The 17,578-nt window shown below is 40.7% G+C and overlaps 1 protein-coding gene across 2 annotated transcripts in view; it reads left to right on the forward strand.

Annotated features, from left to right (window-relative positions):
* The window catches only part of Fez2 (fasciculation and elongation protein zeta 2), a 37,820-nt gene that overhangs the window by 17,320 nt on the left and 2,922 nt on the right, over window positions 1–17,578 (forward strand). Inside the window, exons 6-8 of one of the 2 annotated variants that reach the window (XM_057783024.1) lie at window positions 12,086–12,166; window positions 14,247–14,322; window positions 17,206–17,271. In XM_057783024.1, coding sequence (XP_057639007.1) covers window positions 12,086–12,166; window positions 14,247–14,322; window positions 17,206–17,271 — 223 coding nt within the window. The remainder of the gene's footprint in view (window positions 1–12,085; window positions 12,167–14,246; window positions 14,323–17,205; window positions 17,272–17,578) is intronic. The other variant, XM_057783026.1, reaches the window with a different exon arrangement.

Here is a 17,578-nt window from a genome sequence, read left to right on the forward strand (position 1 = left end):
AGAGAATCAAGTTGCTGGGTAGCTGGGTCAACAGTGAGTGGGTAACACATAATCTTACCACATACCCATTAACCGGATGTGAATAACTTGTGAATAAGTTCACATTTCCTAGTGTGGTGTCCATTTGTAAAAATTTAGAAAGAATGAAATGTATAAATTCACTGTATTTAATTCAGATGTATTTAACTTTTGAGAAATACCAATATTGATGGAAAGGGTGTTTATTTAGTCATTTTTAATGATTATACTGGAAGGAAAACATTTGTTTGGCTATTCTGTCCTGGAAAATAATTTACTTTAAAATATCAAAGATATTTCCATTTTGCATGTAGTATATTAATAAAAACAAATCTTTGAAATTGCCCTATTATGGCAGTGGGGATTAACTGAAATGCTTAGTTGCTAAATCCTAGCATGGGTGGTAATTTCTGAGTAACCGCTGTTAGGGCTTACATGCAAATCTTCTATTTATTGCTGTTAACACTTGGCTGAGAAAAACAAATTTATCCCTAGAGGGTTTTAAAGGCTTCTTTCTGTAATTCCCATACAAATAGGGTTAGTGTGGACACATTGTGTAATTTTGTATGGCATTTATACCGAGAAATGGATTTGGCAGGACAGCATGGGGGGTTATAGTTAAACCTTCATTGGTCTTGAAATAGGGTCATTCAAGACTCCATTTATTTTTTCATAATATTTGAACTCATGAAGTCGCTTCCTGATTCTGATCTACTATTTGTGTCAAAAACTTTAATTAGGATGGTAATGGCATGGCTCAACTCCTGTCACTTGTTTCCTATGTCTTATTTTAGTCTCAAATGCCAGAGAACCATTCCATCTGTAACACAAACAGCTTCAACCTGGTGATTTTGAAGATAGTTACAGTGACTCAAAAGAACAACTTCTCCTTCCTCCTCCTCCTCTTCTTCTCTTCTTCTTCTTCTTCTTCTTCTTCTTCTTCTTCTTCTTCTTCTTCTTCTTCTTCTTCTTCTTCCTCTTCCTCCTCCTCCTCCTCCTCCTCCTCCTCCTCCTCCTCCTCCTCTTCCTCCTCTTCTTTCTCCTCCTTCTCCTCTTATTTATTTGTTTGTTTGTTTATTTATTTATTTATTTATTTATTATTTTTCAAGATAGGGTTTCTCTGTGTGGCCTTGGCCATCCTGGAATTTGCTCTGTAGACCATGCTATCCTTGAACTCATAGAGATCCCCTGACCTCTGCCTCCCGAGTGCTGGGACTAAAGGCGCGCGCCACCACTACCCAGCCTTAGATTCTTTCTATAATATGCAGTTGTGGCATGTAACTCAGTGAGCTGACTGTCATCAGCAATACTAATTAAAAAAATGGTGATCTGCATATACGTGCCTCGTGTTACCTGTTTTTCCCGGTGACGTCACTATTTTCCCTCCCATCAGTTCTGTAGAAATGACGGTATTTGAACTTTTCCTTAGATATGGAATGGCTTCCTTTTCTTTTCAATAATGTTTTGGGAGACATACACCTACTTATAGTAGGTGTAATAAATCCTTAATTGCCAGCTTCATTGTCTTAGGTTCAGTTGATAAACTCTGATGAAATATCTGAGAGAACAGAGCAAGATGAAACTCTCCACTGTTGTCTTTAGGTGTGTTTTGTTTCCAACTTTTGCTCAAAAAAAATTGGGTGGGAGGATGTTAGGGCTGCTACCTAGAGCATTAGAAAATTTTATCACTGTGTGATATTTCATTAAATCATATAGGAAACAGTGCATATATGTATGATAAAGGTGAAATGTTACCTTCGTTTGAGTTTTAATATTTAAGGTAGTAATATTATAGAAGGGGTAAGGTACAATAGTGTGCATCCATTTATCAAGTTTGTGGAGTATCTTCCTTGTGCCAGGCACTGCTAACCTTTGACAGGGCCTTCTCAGCTCCTTTCCCACTCTCAGTTGGTGAGGAAGTTGGGACCAGTCAGTCTTTTGGGGGAATGTGATCTGAGACAGCAGGTGCTTGACGCTTCCTTGTCTTGTTTGGGGCACCTGGGGGTGAGTGGTGGCACTTCTGCTTCTCAATGTGGTGACCTAGGTGACTTTGATGCTTCTTTATAGTTCATTCCATTTTTCTGCAGTGGACATTCTTTCTACCCCTTCTCTCCCTTTTCCTTGCTTTTTTTTTTTTTTAAAAATCCTTCAAAATTATGTTCAAGCATTGTCTTCCTTTCTTATAACCTTACTCAGTGACTCTTCCTTCAGCACAGAATTGACTAGACTCCTCCTTTCTTGGGGCTAGTATGGTTTCTTTTAATTATTTCTAGCAGTACAGAAATACTAATCTTGTGTTTTTGTGCCCATCTCTGTGATGGCTTCTTGAGGATAGGAAATCTACCTTTGCTTTTGTGGCATTTTGGTGTCCAGGATTAGGTATCTGGTACATTTCTGATAAGTAAATAAGAGGTTGAGCTTAGACTTGCAGATCTGCATTTGTATCTTGAAACTTTGTATTGGGTGGTAACCCCCTAGAGGCTAAGTAGCATATAAATCAAGGGTCCTGGACTGTCTTGAGTCTTGGTCCTGCCACTCTGGAGATAGAGACTTCTGAGTTATGTCTTAGATTAGCATGTACCCTTAGTAAATGTTAGTTATTGTATATAATTACCTGCTTGTTGGACATTCTTCTCGGAGATAATGTTATAAGAATCTGACATTTATATTATCAAACCATAGTTAGTGCAACTGGATTACTAACATGGACTCATTGAGACTAGTAGAATTTCTAGGTCCAACAATATGAAGTTTTAAGTGGCCAGGTTCTCATACTGTCAATAGTATAAGAGAAACTATTTGCCAGTACCCCGCAGCAGCAATAGATATGATTAGCCTTTGAAAACGACCTGATCTGGTAGGTAAGTAGTGATTTGATCTCTTCATATCCCTTCCCGTGTTTTCTATGATGTCCTAATTGAGGTGGTTTTTGTATCTGGTTACTAGGTGCAGCTTCCTTGGCTACTGCAGCACCTTGTTGTGTTGTAATCTTTGGCTCCAATCCCCGTGTCACAGTGTAGGCTCCTCAAGGGCTCATTTGCAGCTTCTGAGTACCTCACCTCATCTCCGCTGTGTACAGCATGACTTCCAGGAGATTCAGATTTTGGATTTGAATTAGTAGTATTCCCTCAGGATTTCTTATTTTCTGGGGGGAGACTCAGGTTTATATCAGACATTTTCACAGACCATTAACTTTTAGAGGCAGTCCCCTTGGGTACAAAAACAAGTTGAAATATACCAGCCTGTGTTTAAATTCACTCATCCCAGTATATCCTGAATTATCTCAAGTTTGAAAGAACTGTTGTTTACCTGCTTTGTAGCCTGCCTCGTAAGTCTGGATGGACAAGGACACACCTGTGAGAATCCTGACTGTTTCATTTACAGGACACGTGGGAGGTTCCTTAGTCTAAGTCTTTTATTGCAAAGATAGGAATCTTTTTAGATATCTTTTCTATTTGGCTAAATCACATCGAACTTTCTAGAGAGTTTAGAGTCTTATTCTCAGCACAGTCAGAAATTATTAACTAGTATATAACTTGGAACGCACGACCCCAAAGAAGTTTGGGATATCAGCAAGTGGCGAGTTATAAGTTCTAGAAAAAAAAGGAAACTATGTTTAAAAAAAAATATTATCCTAAGTATTTGCTTTTGAGGTGTGAGGAGATGGTTGCTTAGAGCTGGGGGGAGAACTCAGGCTAGCTGGAGGAAATTCTTCCTTGGGTATGTTTTCTTCCACAATGCCCTGCTTTGTATTTGATGCGCTCTTATTATGACTAATGGCCAATTTAGTTCGTCTCTTCTTGCCTTGTAAAAGTACCCTGAGAGATAACTTTCCATTTAATATTGATCAAAGTGGACATCTAAGAGAAATTTGTTTTCATTTAGACAGCCACTATTAGATCACCTAGAAGTGTTATTTAATTAATCCTAGTTCCAGCCTAAAAGGGATGTTCTGACATATCTACTTGAAACTTTGGCTTTTGTTTGGAAAAATAAAAGTACCAGGGTCCCTTTTCTCCCTTTCTTTAATTTGGATTTTAATTTTGAATATTTGCTAAGGTAACAAAGCAAACTGCTACTGCCCAAGGGCCAAATCCCTCCTCTGTTTATTTTATAAATAGAGTTTTACTGGAACACAGCCATATCCATTCATCTACATAGCACCTGTGGCTGCTTTCATACTATGGAGACAGAGTTAAAGCATTTCAGCGGAGGCTGTGTGGCCAGCAAAGCCTAAAATACTTACTGTTTGACCTTTCACAGAACAGTGTGTCAACTCCCGATTTAAGTAGACTGTACTTAATGTTAGGGAAGGGACTGGAGAGAGAGGGCAGGAGTTGAGAGCACTGCTCTTTTAGAGGACCTGGGATGAGCTTCCCACACCCTTATCACTTGGTTCACAACCATCTCTAACTCTAGTTTTATGAGATTCAATGATCTCTTTGGCCTCCAAGAGCAGTGCATGCTTGTAGTACACATATATACATGCAGGCAAGATACTCATACACATAAAAGTCAATCTTTTTTTTAATATAAATATAAACTCAATTTGGATTTAAATAGATAGAAATATCACAGTATATAATTTGTATAAAATATTGCCATATTCTATCCTAAGAGTTTGTTGTTTGGCCCCTCTTCAGTAGCCTGAGTTTAGCCTACAAGGTGGCCATGCATTGACCAACCTGTCTTCAAGCCTCACAGGCTCCTGACCCAACAGTAGACCTTGGTTCTGTGTGTGTCTGAGCCAGTAGCTAAACAAAGGGACCTGGCAGGTAGATTAGTTGTTTCTAGTTTGGGAATACCTAAAAGGGATAAAAATGTTGGGTGCCACCAGGGCACAGTGTTTTTCCACATAGTGTTAGAAGACAATTTAGCAGAAAATGAGTGGAGAAGGTGCTGACTGATCCTTTCCTTTTAAACAGTTCTCCATGAAAGGATAAATTTACTTTGCATCCTCAAATGCAGACAGATATTAATACATTTTCACCAGTCATTCCTTGCTGATAATTGACAGTATTCTTTTGTTTTTTCACTTCTTTTCTCTTTCCCTCCCTCCTATTATCCCTCATTTTCTCCCTCCCTCCCTCCCTCCCTCCCTCCCTCCCTCCCTCCCTCCCTCCCTCCCTCTCTTCCTTCGGATTGAGCTTAGGGCCTCACACATGCCCGCAAAAAGGCTGTACAGCTGAGCTATACTCCTGGCTCTGTACTTCACTTTATTGCAAAGTTTATTTCCTAAATATTAGTATTAGCAACAAGGAAAGTTATTGTGGCATAGGGAAAACTTGGATATATAATATTTATTATTTTTGATAAAGCAAAACTATGAACTATTTTATATGGTAACATTTATTTTCTGAAAGATAATATTGTCTAGTGAAGTAATATTTCCATTTTAGTAAAAAAAAAAAAAAACCCAGAAATCCATGCTTTATTTCTTATAGCTTTTAAAAAATATATAGTATTTTTACTAATTCTTTGAGAATTTTGTACATGAATATAATGTTGTGATCATATTCATCCAACATTCTGTTTGTTACCTTAGATCTATAATCCACCTCCTGACCCCTGTTAATTTGGTATCTTCCCCCCTTTTTATGATCCAATTTGTGATGACGGGTGTGAGGCCGTCCACTATTGGTTCACCTACCAGGAGCCATCTGTACCCTTAAAGAAAACTGGTTTGAAGCTATCAGCTGTCAGTAGCTTCTCAGTTGGTTATGGGGCTTGTGAGCTCCACCTGCTCCACGGTAGAATGCTGACCCGCTTCATCTAGTGCAGGGCCTCTGCAGGCATCCTCAGCTGCGAGAGTTCATGAGCGCACTGGTTCTGCCGTGTCCAGAAGACACTGTTCCCTAACCTCTGCTCTTACAGTTCCACAGTGGCCCCAGAGGCTTGGGTTGGGCTGAGCACTCTGCTCACACTTCCCTTCTATACTTTGACCAGTTGTAAGTTTGTCTCAGAGCTGCACTGACTGACAGGTAGACAGAAAGGAGTTTAGAAGGCGGTTTGTTAAAGACACTACATTCTTACTCTATACTGATCCATAAACCAGCAGAGAATTTAGAAAAGTGCCAAGGTTAATTATTTTACTCTTTTTAGAGGCTTTGAAGTGTCTGATAATAATTTAGTTTCCATATAACTCAGATTACATAATTGTTCGAAAGGTTCTTCAAATACAAAGTGTTATAGCATTTTACATTATTCCATTTAATTTTAATGTTGAAAACCTCCATGTCACAGCTTTCTGAGAGTGAACTTACAAATAGGAGTTTAATATTCCAAACAATAGTAAGTAGTTACCTGCTTTGGAATAATTCATGTTTTCAAACTTAGATATAAGGGTTTTTGAAAGTAAATTTTGGTAGAATTCTCTTATAAATTTTATAATTCACATTGAAATTATTTGACTTTCTTAAAGTATCAAAAAATACTTTTACATTTTTTTGGGGTGTATGTTGAGATTGAGTCTTTCTAGTCCTGGCTGCCCTGTAGCTGGCTATACAGAATAGGCTGGTCTTAAATCACTAAGATTCTCCTGCCTTTGCCTCCCAAATGCTGGGATTTAAGGTGTGTGCCACCCCGCCCATCCAAGCTTTTACTTTTTAAGTAGTATCTGTTAACTGAATATAATTTCATTTGTGTTTTAGACCTTTCTAATGTTTTCTCCTTAATTTCAAGAACTTTATTTTGCTAAAAACTGAAACTACTACTGAGTAAATTAGAACTTGAAGCTGATGTGACTTGTGGGGAATAGTAATTCTGTTTCTTTCCAACTCCCCGAATATAAGAATATTAAGGGAGGAAGCACAGATGAGAATAAGGAAATAATAAATAAAAAAAACATTCCTTAATTTTTTTTCTTAACCATTTTTCTGACACAGCTTTGATACTGTAAGTTTGAAAGCTACCTTTGCTAGTTAGAGACCTGTTCTGATTGGTTCTGATAAGTCATAGAGCAGTTATGCAGGCAGAAAGAACTGAGTCTCCTGACTTCTTCCTAGCTCTGCTTTTTCCCGTGTTGGATGTTGTTTTGTCATTGTTATTGTTGTTGTTGTCTTTTGTTTGTGAAATTAGTTGAACTGGTGAGATGCTCTGCATAGGAAGAGTTGATACTAAGGATTATAGAAAATAACGAATATACTCCAATACCATGTCTGGTTCTTTTTGCTTTTGAGTCTGCAGAAAGTTTCCAAATTCTCTTTATTGTTCAGAAAGACCGTTAGGGTTCTAGCTGATTTCTAGCTCTTGCTGTATGTAGGTCTTTTCTTCCCATGGTCTCCTGTCCTTCCTGCTACAACCTGCAGTAGGGTCCAGTATTCCCCAGTCGCCATCTTACTTATAGTCGGACAACTTGGTGCGGTTTTGCTGATCTCAACAGATGTAGAAGGATGTCATGATTTCTGTTGGGAGTGATGACTATTCTAGTCCTCCTTTAAGTGAATAGAGCCCAGACTTTTTGATTAATGATGTGCCTTTTCCAAGCACATAGCTCAATTCTTTCCATGGATTATTTCATTTTAATCTGCATTGCCATCCTAGAATGATATTAACAATATTCTTGTTGCCAGATCTTGAATAAGCAAATGTTAGCTCTACAGAGGCCTTAGCTCACAGAAGCAGCATGAATGGAGAGAGGAAGTACAGCATTATCTAAAGGGGGAGGACAGTTTCTGGAGGGTATGCAGAGCTCTCTAGAGGTAAGAGTCAGGAATGGCTTGCATTTCCTTCCTTTGAGCTACTCAGGCAGGTTGTATGTGGGCTCAGAGCTCTTGCCTTCTCTGTCTTTTAGGTTTTATAGATTTTTTTTAAAGTTCTAAATGTTATATACTGTGCTGCTCCTGGTTTTGTCTGAAGAAAGTTTCAAGAGAATGATTTTGAGACTCTTTAATTCGTACCCTCTTCAGAAAAGGAAATGTACGAGGCAACTGGATATTCTGAGTGAAGGATTTGTGTTCTACGTCAGATAACCTCTTCCTTCCCCTGACCTTGCTCCATGACTTTGGTATTTTTGTCTGTAGCAAGGGCAACAATAAGGCAAATACTGTAATGCTTAATCAACTTCCTGCCTATATATGGGTTCATGCAAAACATTCCATTCCAAGCATGGCATTTTGTGGAATTATTAACTCCTTCCTAAAGATGCAGCGGGAGATACCTTAGAACCAGAACCTGCCCGATGTTTTGCTTCTGTGCTGGGCCCTTTGGATCTTCTACTTCCTAAGTGGGAATGGTAGATTTAATGGAAGGGGGGGGGGTGATGGAAGATTGGCTCCTTCCACTCTTAATATTTTAATTCATCTTAATGAATCATTTTAATTAAAGTGTAACAAGTCTCTAGTATTGTTCCTGTCATTCAGTATTCATTGGCTCGAGACTTAGTGGCAGTGCCTTGATATGTCTGTGGTTCTTCACCTTGAGAAATAGTGAGCAGAGAAACTCACTCTGCCCACTCCTCACGCTCTTCCTTTTACTTATAATATTCAGATGTAGAAAGAATTTTTTACCCCTGGTCCGTTTTAGCACCATAACCTCTTACTATTCCTTCTGGTCTCCGGGTTGTTCTTGATGGCTGCTGGTGTTAGGGTTTCAGACCTGAAGTGTGGCAGATAATTTTACAAACACCCCCCCATGACCCAGGCACACCTAGTCTCTCTCTTGAGAGCACAGTCGTTTCCTCCTAAGGAAACAAAGACTTGGAAGTAGACCATGTGTCTGCTGTCACTCTGGAGCGCTTACTGCCTCGCGTGGCACTTTGGTTGTCTGACTGCTGGTTTGTGTGTGCATGCCCCTGTGTGTGTAGCTTTCATTTGATTCACCTTCTTAAAAATAATGTATCTTTTGGTTGAGGTAATTCATGTATTCATAGAATTTTTAATTCAGAAGTCATCAAATCGTGTCTCTTGGCCGTCTCCATGGTGAAGACACAGACCTCTGTAGGATAGTAACAGCACTCTCACCACATGGGGGCAGAGCTGGCAGTTCTGATTTTGAGTTTGACCTTTTTCTGCCCAAGCTGGCATTACATTTTTTTCTGATTCCCAGATACTTCTGACTGGCATGTGACTCCTAGATTTATGTAAAAATTTGCACGCATTTGGCCAGTGTTCATAGGAGCTAGAATGCTCAGCTCACAGCCACCTCTGTTAATTGGGTTCTATGTTGTATTCTCTCTCTCTCTCTCTCTCTCTCACACACACACACACGCACACGCACACACAGACACACACACACCCCTTCATCCCTCGAATCTCGTTGACAGTTTATTTAGATGATTGTCTTTCTCTTTTGCAGCGGTGCCAGGTGCGGTAGTCTTGCATCTACTACATTGCTGCTTTGGCTTGGCATTGGCTGGGGAGTGCTCGGGGACTGGGTGCTCTTGTCTGTCTGCCGACCCAGGCACAGCAGAGGTTTTATTGAGAAACTTGAACTTCAGCTTCTTTTGCTAGTATCAGCAGGTGGTTTTGTGTTTTCTAGCTTGCTTTGGTTCCCCATGGTTGCATTTTTACTTCTTTTAAACCAGGTTACAGTTCTGATGGTGTGAACACCATTCCTCACTTTCTTGTAATTGAAATAATCTGGTGGTGTTCATGTTTGTGTATTTAAAAAGGAAATCTGAAATTGCATGTGCATCTTAAGAATGTGTATCAACCTTTTTTTTTTTTTTCCTTTTCCTTCAGTGATCCTAGGTAGGTTTTGGCTGGGAGAATAAAGCTAATGAATTTGGACTGTACTCTCCAAATGGAAAAAGGAACCTTAGTTTTCCTGTATGTGAGTTCTAGCTCCTTTGTCCAGCTTGAGGTTTTCTGAGCTCTTATTTAGCTTTAGCATTTCCATAGAAAATGGAGCCAGGTAATGCCGACTGAAAGCAAGCATTCTTTCCAGTGCCTTTCCAAGGGAATTTATTTTGTAGAGTGCTTAAATAATGAGCTGACTTGTTTACTTGAAAATCATTTCCCATCGTTTTTGTTGCTGACTCTGGAACCTCTGATGTCATCTCTTTGAATAAACTGTTTTAAAAACAGAGAACATATTGCAATGTAGTATGTGAAGAATCTGCAAAACTAGTTGTTTGTAGGATTTTCTTGTTAAAAAAAACTCTTCCATCAAAAGTAATGTATAGCCAGGAGTGGTGGCACATGCCTTTAATCTCAGCACTCGGGAGGCAGGGGCAGGTGGATCTCTGGGAGTTTGAGGTCAACCTGGTACTGGTCTAAAACTTAAGTTCCAGGATAGCCAAAGCTGTTACACAGAGAAACCCTGTCTTGAAAATCCACCAAAAACCAAAAACCACACACACACAAAAAGTTACATTCTCAGCAGACTCAGGAGAGTGAGGAGTCATAGAAATATTTTGACCAGATAACTGATTTTCGCCAACATAAAACTGTGTGTGGAGATGGATCTGGAAAAGGTGGGGTAGGAGGGTGGTAGAGAAGGAAGGCTGTGCTAAATAACTCCCACAGACAAATATGGGCGCCCTCAAAGTTCCAGTGGTGCCCTTGACCGGTGTGGCTGGGCCAGAGGTACGCAGCTGCCTCCTTGCGGGGCAACTGTCTCTGTACTTTTCAGTTCTTTGTTAATCAGGATTTCTTTACATTCTTAATATTTATCAAGGGCCTCAGAGGGCTTTATTTCATACATATTGAATTGATCAATATTTACTGTATTAAAAATTAAAACTAATGAAAGATTAATTCATTCAAAGTACCAAAGTTAAATGATTAATTCCTATATAAATGGTTAAGTTTTCATAGACAATAACTTCAAAGCTTCTGGCTAGAAAAATGTCATTGGTGTTTGTTTTTGTCAGTTTTGTTGCTGTGCGGCATCACTGAGGACACGGGTCTCAGCTCTGCTTCTGCATTCTGTCTTTTGGAATATCACACTGTAAGCTGAGACAGATTGAGTGAACTGGAGAGCTGTATATGGCCAGAGTACGTGATATACTGGAAAGAAACTTACTGTGCATGATGACTGTACAGCAGTAATTAAGACAAGTCATGTCTTGATCATATTAGGATGTTTGAGTTCATGTACCTCTAGGAGAATTTCAGTGATCTCTTACATTATGCCTGGGCCACAATTTGAGATCCTTGGACTATTGTATACATTTTATGAAAGCAGAAACAAGTGCTGCGGTTTCCTTGGAACCTGGAAAAATGTCTTTAAGTTCATTCCTTCAGTGTTTACAGGCTCAACTTTCCCCCTGAAATTCCAGGGAAAGGCACTATCCGGTGAGTCAGAGTCCAGCTTCCTTTTCAGGAGCCTTTCCCTTCGTTAGTCATGCTGAAGGAATCTCTGGTGCCCTTGACTCAGCTGTTAGGTAGGTACCAGTGGCCCCTTTCTGCCATGCATGCGGCTGTGCAGGCTGGTGACAAACCAAGATAAGTCAGAGAAAGGAAAAGAAATCTCATCTGAGTGCAGTGAATTCTAGGAAGTCTTGGCAGTTGCCAGGAGAAATAAGCTGAAACTGTTTTCTCAAAACAGAGTAGTCTTTACAAAAGTTTTGGGGGGCTCATCTGGTAAAATGGGATCCATTCTGCTCCCCAGGAAGCATATGGCATCTTGCAATTGACATTTTCAGCAGCAAGGCAATGGCAGGTGCCTGGAGAGCAAGTGGGAGCAGTCGGCTCTCTGAGTGGCAGCATGCTCATCTGCCAGCCGCTAGGGTCATCGTCCCCAGTGGATGGTGGAAAGACACGAACTTCACCTCAGAATCAAGTTGTCAGTCTTTCGGTAAAATGTAGGTAAACAGAATCAAAGGTATCTCAAAAATTATGTGGTAAACTTTTTAATAAAATGTGTGTGCTGACGTTTCTAACAACTCGGAACAAATCTATTAGCTACACCAGGACGGCTCTCCGTGGTAGGTTATTTTTGCATTGAACTCACACAGACGGGTTCTGAACAGCATGATTTTTGTCTGCTTTATGAGAATGAGTAATTGTGGCATTTTCTAACTGCTTGACTGCTGGGCACAGAAGGTCATGATGGAACATTCTACTAAAATCTCTGAACTTCTTTCTCTGTCCTTTTCTTCCTGGCCATATACTGCTGCCTTTAGCGCTTCAGCATGGAAGGGATCTCAAATGTCATTCAGAATGGCCTCCGCCACACCTTTGGAAACTCAGGTGCAGAGAAACAGGTGCTCTGTTATCCTTATTTTCCTCTTTCTGCTCCTTCCTTTTCTGTGAGGGCCCTGAAACTTGGCACTTCTACTAATTTATTAAGACTGTCGCTTAAAGGAGAAAGCACAGGTTCATTATATCTGTAGTCCCGATAATGAATGGGATCCCCCTCCAGGGAAAAAGCATTTAGACTGGACAACAGACTAATTGCATTCTTAAGCAGGTTTCAGGGCCCCATTTCTCATGCCCGCCTTTAACAAATAGATATTAATATACTGACATAATGGATTGCATGTGCAGAAAGGGCCGGTTGTGAAGACAACTGAACTGGAACATGATACTCTCCTCCTAAAAACCCAGGAAATAATTAAGGAGAATTAAGGAGAATGTGGCTAGAGGCTGGTATAGAGTCTTAGGTAAAAAATATGCAGAGAATGGTATTTACCTCTTTCATCTGAAATTGGGCATATTGTATAGTGAGCCAGCTCAGCTGTTGGCCAAGTGAGGAACAAGGTAGCATGTATCAGAATTGTATGCCGTGAGCCATGTAGTTAGATGTGAAGTGACTTGGTTTATATGTACAGTTCTGCATAACTCAAAGAAGGGTCACAAACAAGGAAATGTATATATTGGTGACTATGTTCGAAATTATCTTTCAGCCTTTGAGAATTCCATTTGAAGGAAGACATATTGCAGGCTAGGTCTTGGACAATGTAACATGTAGGCAATTTATCAGAAGAACCCAATGCCTAGTGGTTCTACAGAAGGATTTTGTGTGTCACTCCGGAGGGAAGAGGTCAGGCTTACCCTGACATTCGCAGCGGATAGACAGGCTCCATGGGGTGGTGGAATTCCAGTTTCTATTAGTTACCACTCACCTCCCTCAACCTGCAAGAAGGAAAAACAGCTTCCAAACTGAGCTGACTGAGGAGGTGGGCCCACAGCCTCAGCATAGATCCCTGATGCTTCTTCAAATTGCTTGATGCATGCCATGACTGAAATCTTAGGTGGGCACATTCCTGTCTTTTATGGGCACTTTTATAAAGAAACATACTTGGCTGTACAGTCGAGCCTCACCTGGAGAAGTCTGGTTCCGAAAGGCTGTGTGGGGCACTGCGGGTTTAAGAAGTGAAACAGCTCATTTTTACTGGACCTCAGGCTCAGTTATTTTATTTATAGAGTCACACAGTCCATGGCGATTAGGAATAGGGCTGGAACTGAGAATGAACATGGAGGACAAACTTAGAGAAATTCAAGGACTGTCCAGGACACTAACTTTCTAAGCAAGTGTTTGCAAACCGTCCTGAACTGCAGACTAGAAGATTCCAGTTACTTCTAGAACATACTCTCATGAGATTTTCTCTTTCTTTCTTTTTGGACACAAATGTGATTATAGTGAGCCTTTAGAGGGAGTGAACTGGCAGGGCAATTTGTCACAAATTTGGAGATTATTTTTATTTATTTGCTTTTTAGGCCATTCTGTCTCACTTTTCTCATCTCTAATATCTAAAATCATTTATGCATACTTATACAGTCCTCTAAATATTAATTATCCATTTCAGTAATTGTTCAGGGAAGTGAGTCTTTGTTATTCATGTCTAAAAGAAGCTGGTTTGTGTTCTGAAACATTGTCATGTTATTCATGTTGACTGTTGCTCTCAGCCAGAGTCAGAGTGGTCTGAGAGGGAATGATTTGACTGCCAAAAACGATCAGTTGTATGATATTGGTAAACCATGCTGTTAGCTTAATTACTGTTTGAAACTGTGTTAAAAACTGTGCAAGGAGAATGCTAGTAAGATTCCACTTAAAAAACTGAGCAAATAAAGCCAGTTGTCCTCAGACCTGGCCCTGAGGGATGGTTAGTGGCTGAACCGTTGGACGTTTATTGTAATGCGAGGATTCCTCACAGCAGGGAGAACTGGGGAGAAAAATGAACCTCAGCTGAAAGTCAGACTTGGGGATGCTGCCTGTGCCCCGCTCATCTCCAGACCAGCTCTCGGTCATGTTAGAGAGTAGGCCTTCTAGGAACTGCATTGTTTTGAAGGTAAATTCATTCAGGCCTAAACAGTGCTTTTCTTTCCCCTTTAACTCGGCAGTATTTGACGACAGTCATCCCTTATGAGAAAAAGAATGGCCCACCGTCTGTCGAGGATCTTCAGATATTAACAAAAAGTAAGCAAAGACAAATTTAAATGCTTACTCGTTTGACTCTTGCTTTTTATTTCCAGGTTTTATTTTTGTTTATTTTGTCAGTGTAGGTTGGTGTATGATAGATGGTGTCCTTTATTCTTATGAGAGTGAAATAAATAGAATATCAAATACAGTTCTGACTCTAGTCTTCATGGTTTGATTTTTTTCCCTATAGTTTTTTAATTATCTGTGAGCTAAGGTTTTTTTGTTTTTGTTTGTTTGTTTTTTTTTTTTTTTAATAGAAACATGTATCTTGAATCTCCATCATCTTACATGAAGACATGTCTGACAACAAATTAAATGCTTTTTGGGTCTTATGTGACTTAGTGTCTGAATAGGAGAGACCCAGAGATTTTAGGGTAAACACCCAGACTCTTGTGAACAGAATACCAGAGGTTTTAGTTGTAGGGAGAGTCCACAGTGAGATTTAGAACATGCTTTCACTCATCAGGCATCACCAGGCTCTGCTGTGTGCCACACTCTCTTCTAGTACTTTAGCTATGTTAATGGGCAAAGCAGACACAGGTATTCCTCCTATGTGTGGTGATACATTTTAAGACTGTTTGTGAGATTACTAAGTAGATGTAGTGTTAAGTATGCCTTGGAGTAGTCATAAAGGGCCAAAGAAGCCTGATCACTTCTATTTTCACAGATATTCTTGGAAGTCACTTTTTCTTTCTTGGTAACATTGGAAAATTAGGATTAAAAATATTTTCTCAGCTTACCCGATAGCAAATAAATTATATATGATTTGGGATAAGTCACAGTCAGCTTGGCTTGGGCTGGAGAGATGGCTAAGTGGTTAAGAGCACTGGCTACACTTCCAGAGGATCTGGGTAAGTTCCCTGAGGCAACTTACAACTGCCTGTAACTCCAGTTCTAGGGAATCTGGCGCCCCTTTCTGGCCTCCACAGGTGCCAGACACATACACAGTACACAGATAGACATGTAAGCAAGACACCCCCCACGCACCCACACAATCAGTCAATCAGTCAAGCAGTCACTGTCCAAATCTCATTAAAGAAGAAGAAAGTGAAGGGATTGAGCTCTGGCCAAGGTGGCTCACATGTGTAATTCAGCACTGAGGGGGCTGAGGCAGGAGGATTGCCATGAGATAATGGGATTTAGCCACCCTGGGCTACAGAGTGAGACCCTGTCTCAAGACAAACAAAATATCAAGGATTATATTTGTTAAGTAGCTTACTTCTAATTGTAAATTTTATGATAATTGCTTACAAGTAGGAAATGAAAATGCCACATGCTGGTGGGTACTGATGGTGACACATGGATGGGAGGCCTGAGGGGGACAAGCGGCTCCCTTTTAGCCACTCGACTGCCTGCTGACCTCAGTTGTTTACTCTTTTCCATGGTGAACAGTACATAAAAAGTCTTATATTTAGATATAGATAAATCAGGTGATGCCAGTCAGTCTAAAGGAAGCCGGAGCTCAGCTGGGTGGCTAGACCTCTCGTTTTCAGCAAGAGCTTGCAAATCTGGGTGCCCAAGACCACATAAGACAGTTAATTACAAGGCTGACTCTTTTAATTCCTGGGCACCTCCACTCGGAATGACACTGGCTTCTAGAATGTGATTTTATAGAGACGTTAAAAAACGTTTAAACCCCAATTGAAAGCAGAAACGCTGAACCTGACAGTTGTCTAAAGAAGGGAGCATAAATACTGCTCAGAAAACAAGATTTATTGAGCCTGAAGGCAAAAGCTCAGGGACAAGACCAAAGCCATTGCAGTTGCTTAGAATGTTGGTTCCCTAGAACGATCTTTAATGATTCTTAGCTGGTGCTTTGCTGGATGGATACAATTTGTAGAATGTCCGGGCATCTTTGGGTGACGGAATAAAGTCCACTCTCAGAGAGCTGTGATGACGATGTGACAGCATTTCTCTGGTGAAGACATTAGGCTACATCAGCCTCTGCTGTCACCACAAAGAAGAGCCATCTACGGATCTGTGGCCTTCATGGGCATGATGATAATAGTAGTCATGAGAGCTACAATAGTTGTGCTCCTGCGGTTAACGCGAGTCACTGTGTATGTTCTCTGCCTGCAGTGAGGACCTGGATCCTCATAGGTTACAGATGGGGATCCTGGTCCACAGGCTAGTGAAGTCCTTACTCATAGTTAGAGTAAGTGGCGGAGCCAGGGTTAAAAACCCCAGACGGCTGATTTGACAGTTCTACCATGTAGTCTTCTCATACGTCCAGGAAAAAATTAACTGGGAAGGAACAGTTGTGAATTTGAATTTGTCTCTACTTGAGTGGTTTTGATTAAAAAGTAAGATTGAAAACCTGATGCCCAGTGGCTGAGTGGACACACACACGCGCGCGCACACACACACACACACACACACACACACACACGTTTCCTCATCTTCTTCCCTAGCAGAGAAGGTGTTCAGAGCCCAGCAGATGCCGAGTTACCTCTTAGGCCTTCTTCATTTGCTTTTCGGATGTTTTCACTCAGTCTGACTAGCGTATTGTTTGGAGAGCACAGCTAAATCTCCCCTTTCTCTAAGAGGCCCTCCAGTCCTGAGGAGCTCTGAGGGCTCCCGGCTCATAAGCACACAATAGACTGTCCTTCACTCTCCAACATCCATTAGAACAAAGCAGATGCTCTGGAAACAGCCCAGCGCCTTTCCTGCCTCCAGCGCTTGGGAACATTAACCCAGGGAATGAGTTTCACTTCTTCTCCGAGCCTTCCCTATATTCCCTTATCTAGAAAAGAATCTACACAGAGTTTGTGAATCGGTTACACCATGTCATTCATTAGGACTAAGACTATAACTTTGAAATTAAACATGATTTTTGATCCGAACCTTAAGTTATTGCCACTGTCTTTTCTTATTTTGCAGTTCTGCGTGCCATGAAGGAGGACAGTGAGAAAGTTCCAAGCTTGTTAACCGACTATATCCTGAAAGGTGGGTTTTATGATGGTGAGGAGCAATGGCTGAGGAGCTGCGACTGTCGGTAGATAAAATGCGCTCACAGCTGTTAATGTACAGTGACGGCAGATGGGTGGCTGTGGATGACTGTAACATTCGGGGTACAAAACGTAGCTTCTACTTGAGATCCTGGGTTGGAAAGGATTCCCACAGCTGAGCAGTGAACACTTATTGGAGGAGGAAGTAAGAGAGAATTAAAAAGGCATTGCACTCTGGGTGTGGTGGCACATGCCTTTAATCTCAGGATGTGGGAGACAAAGGAAGGTGGATCTCTTGAGTTTGG

The sequence above is a fragment of the Chionomys nivalis genome, chromosome 1 (assembly GCF_950005125.1).
Source record: "Chionomys nivalis chromosome 1, mChiNiv1.1, whole genome shotgun sequence".
Taxonomy (NCBI): Eukaryota; Metazoa; Chordata; class Mammalia; order Rodentia; family Cricetidae; genus Chionomys; species Chionomys nivalis.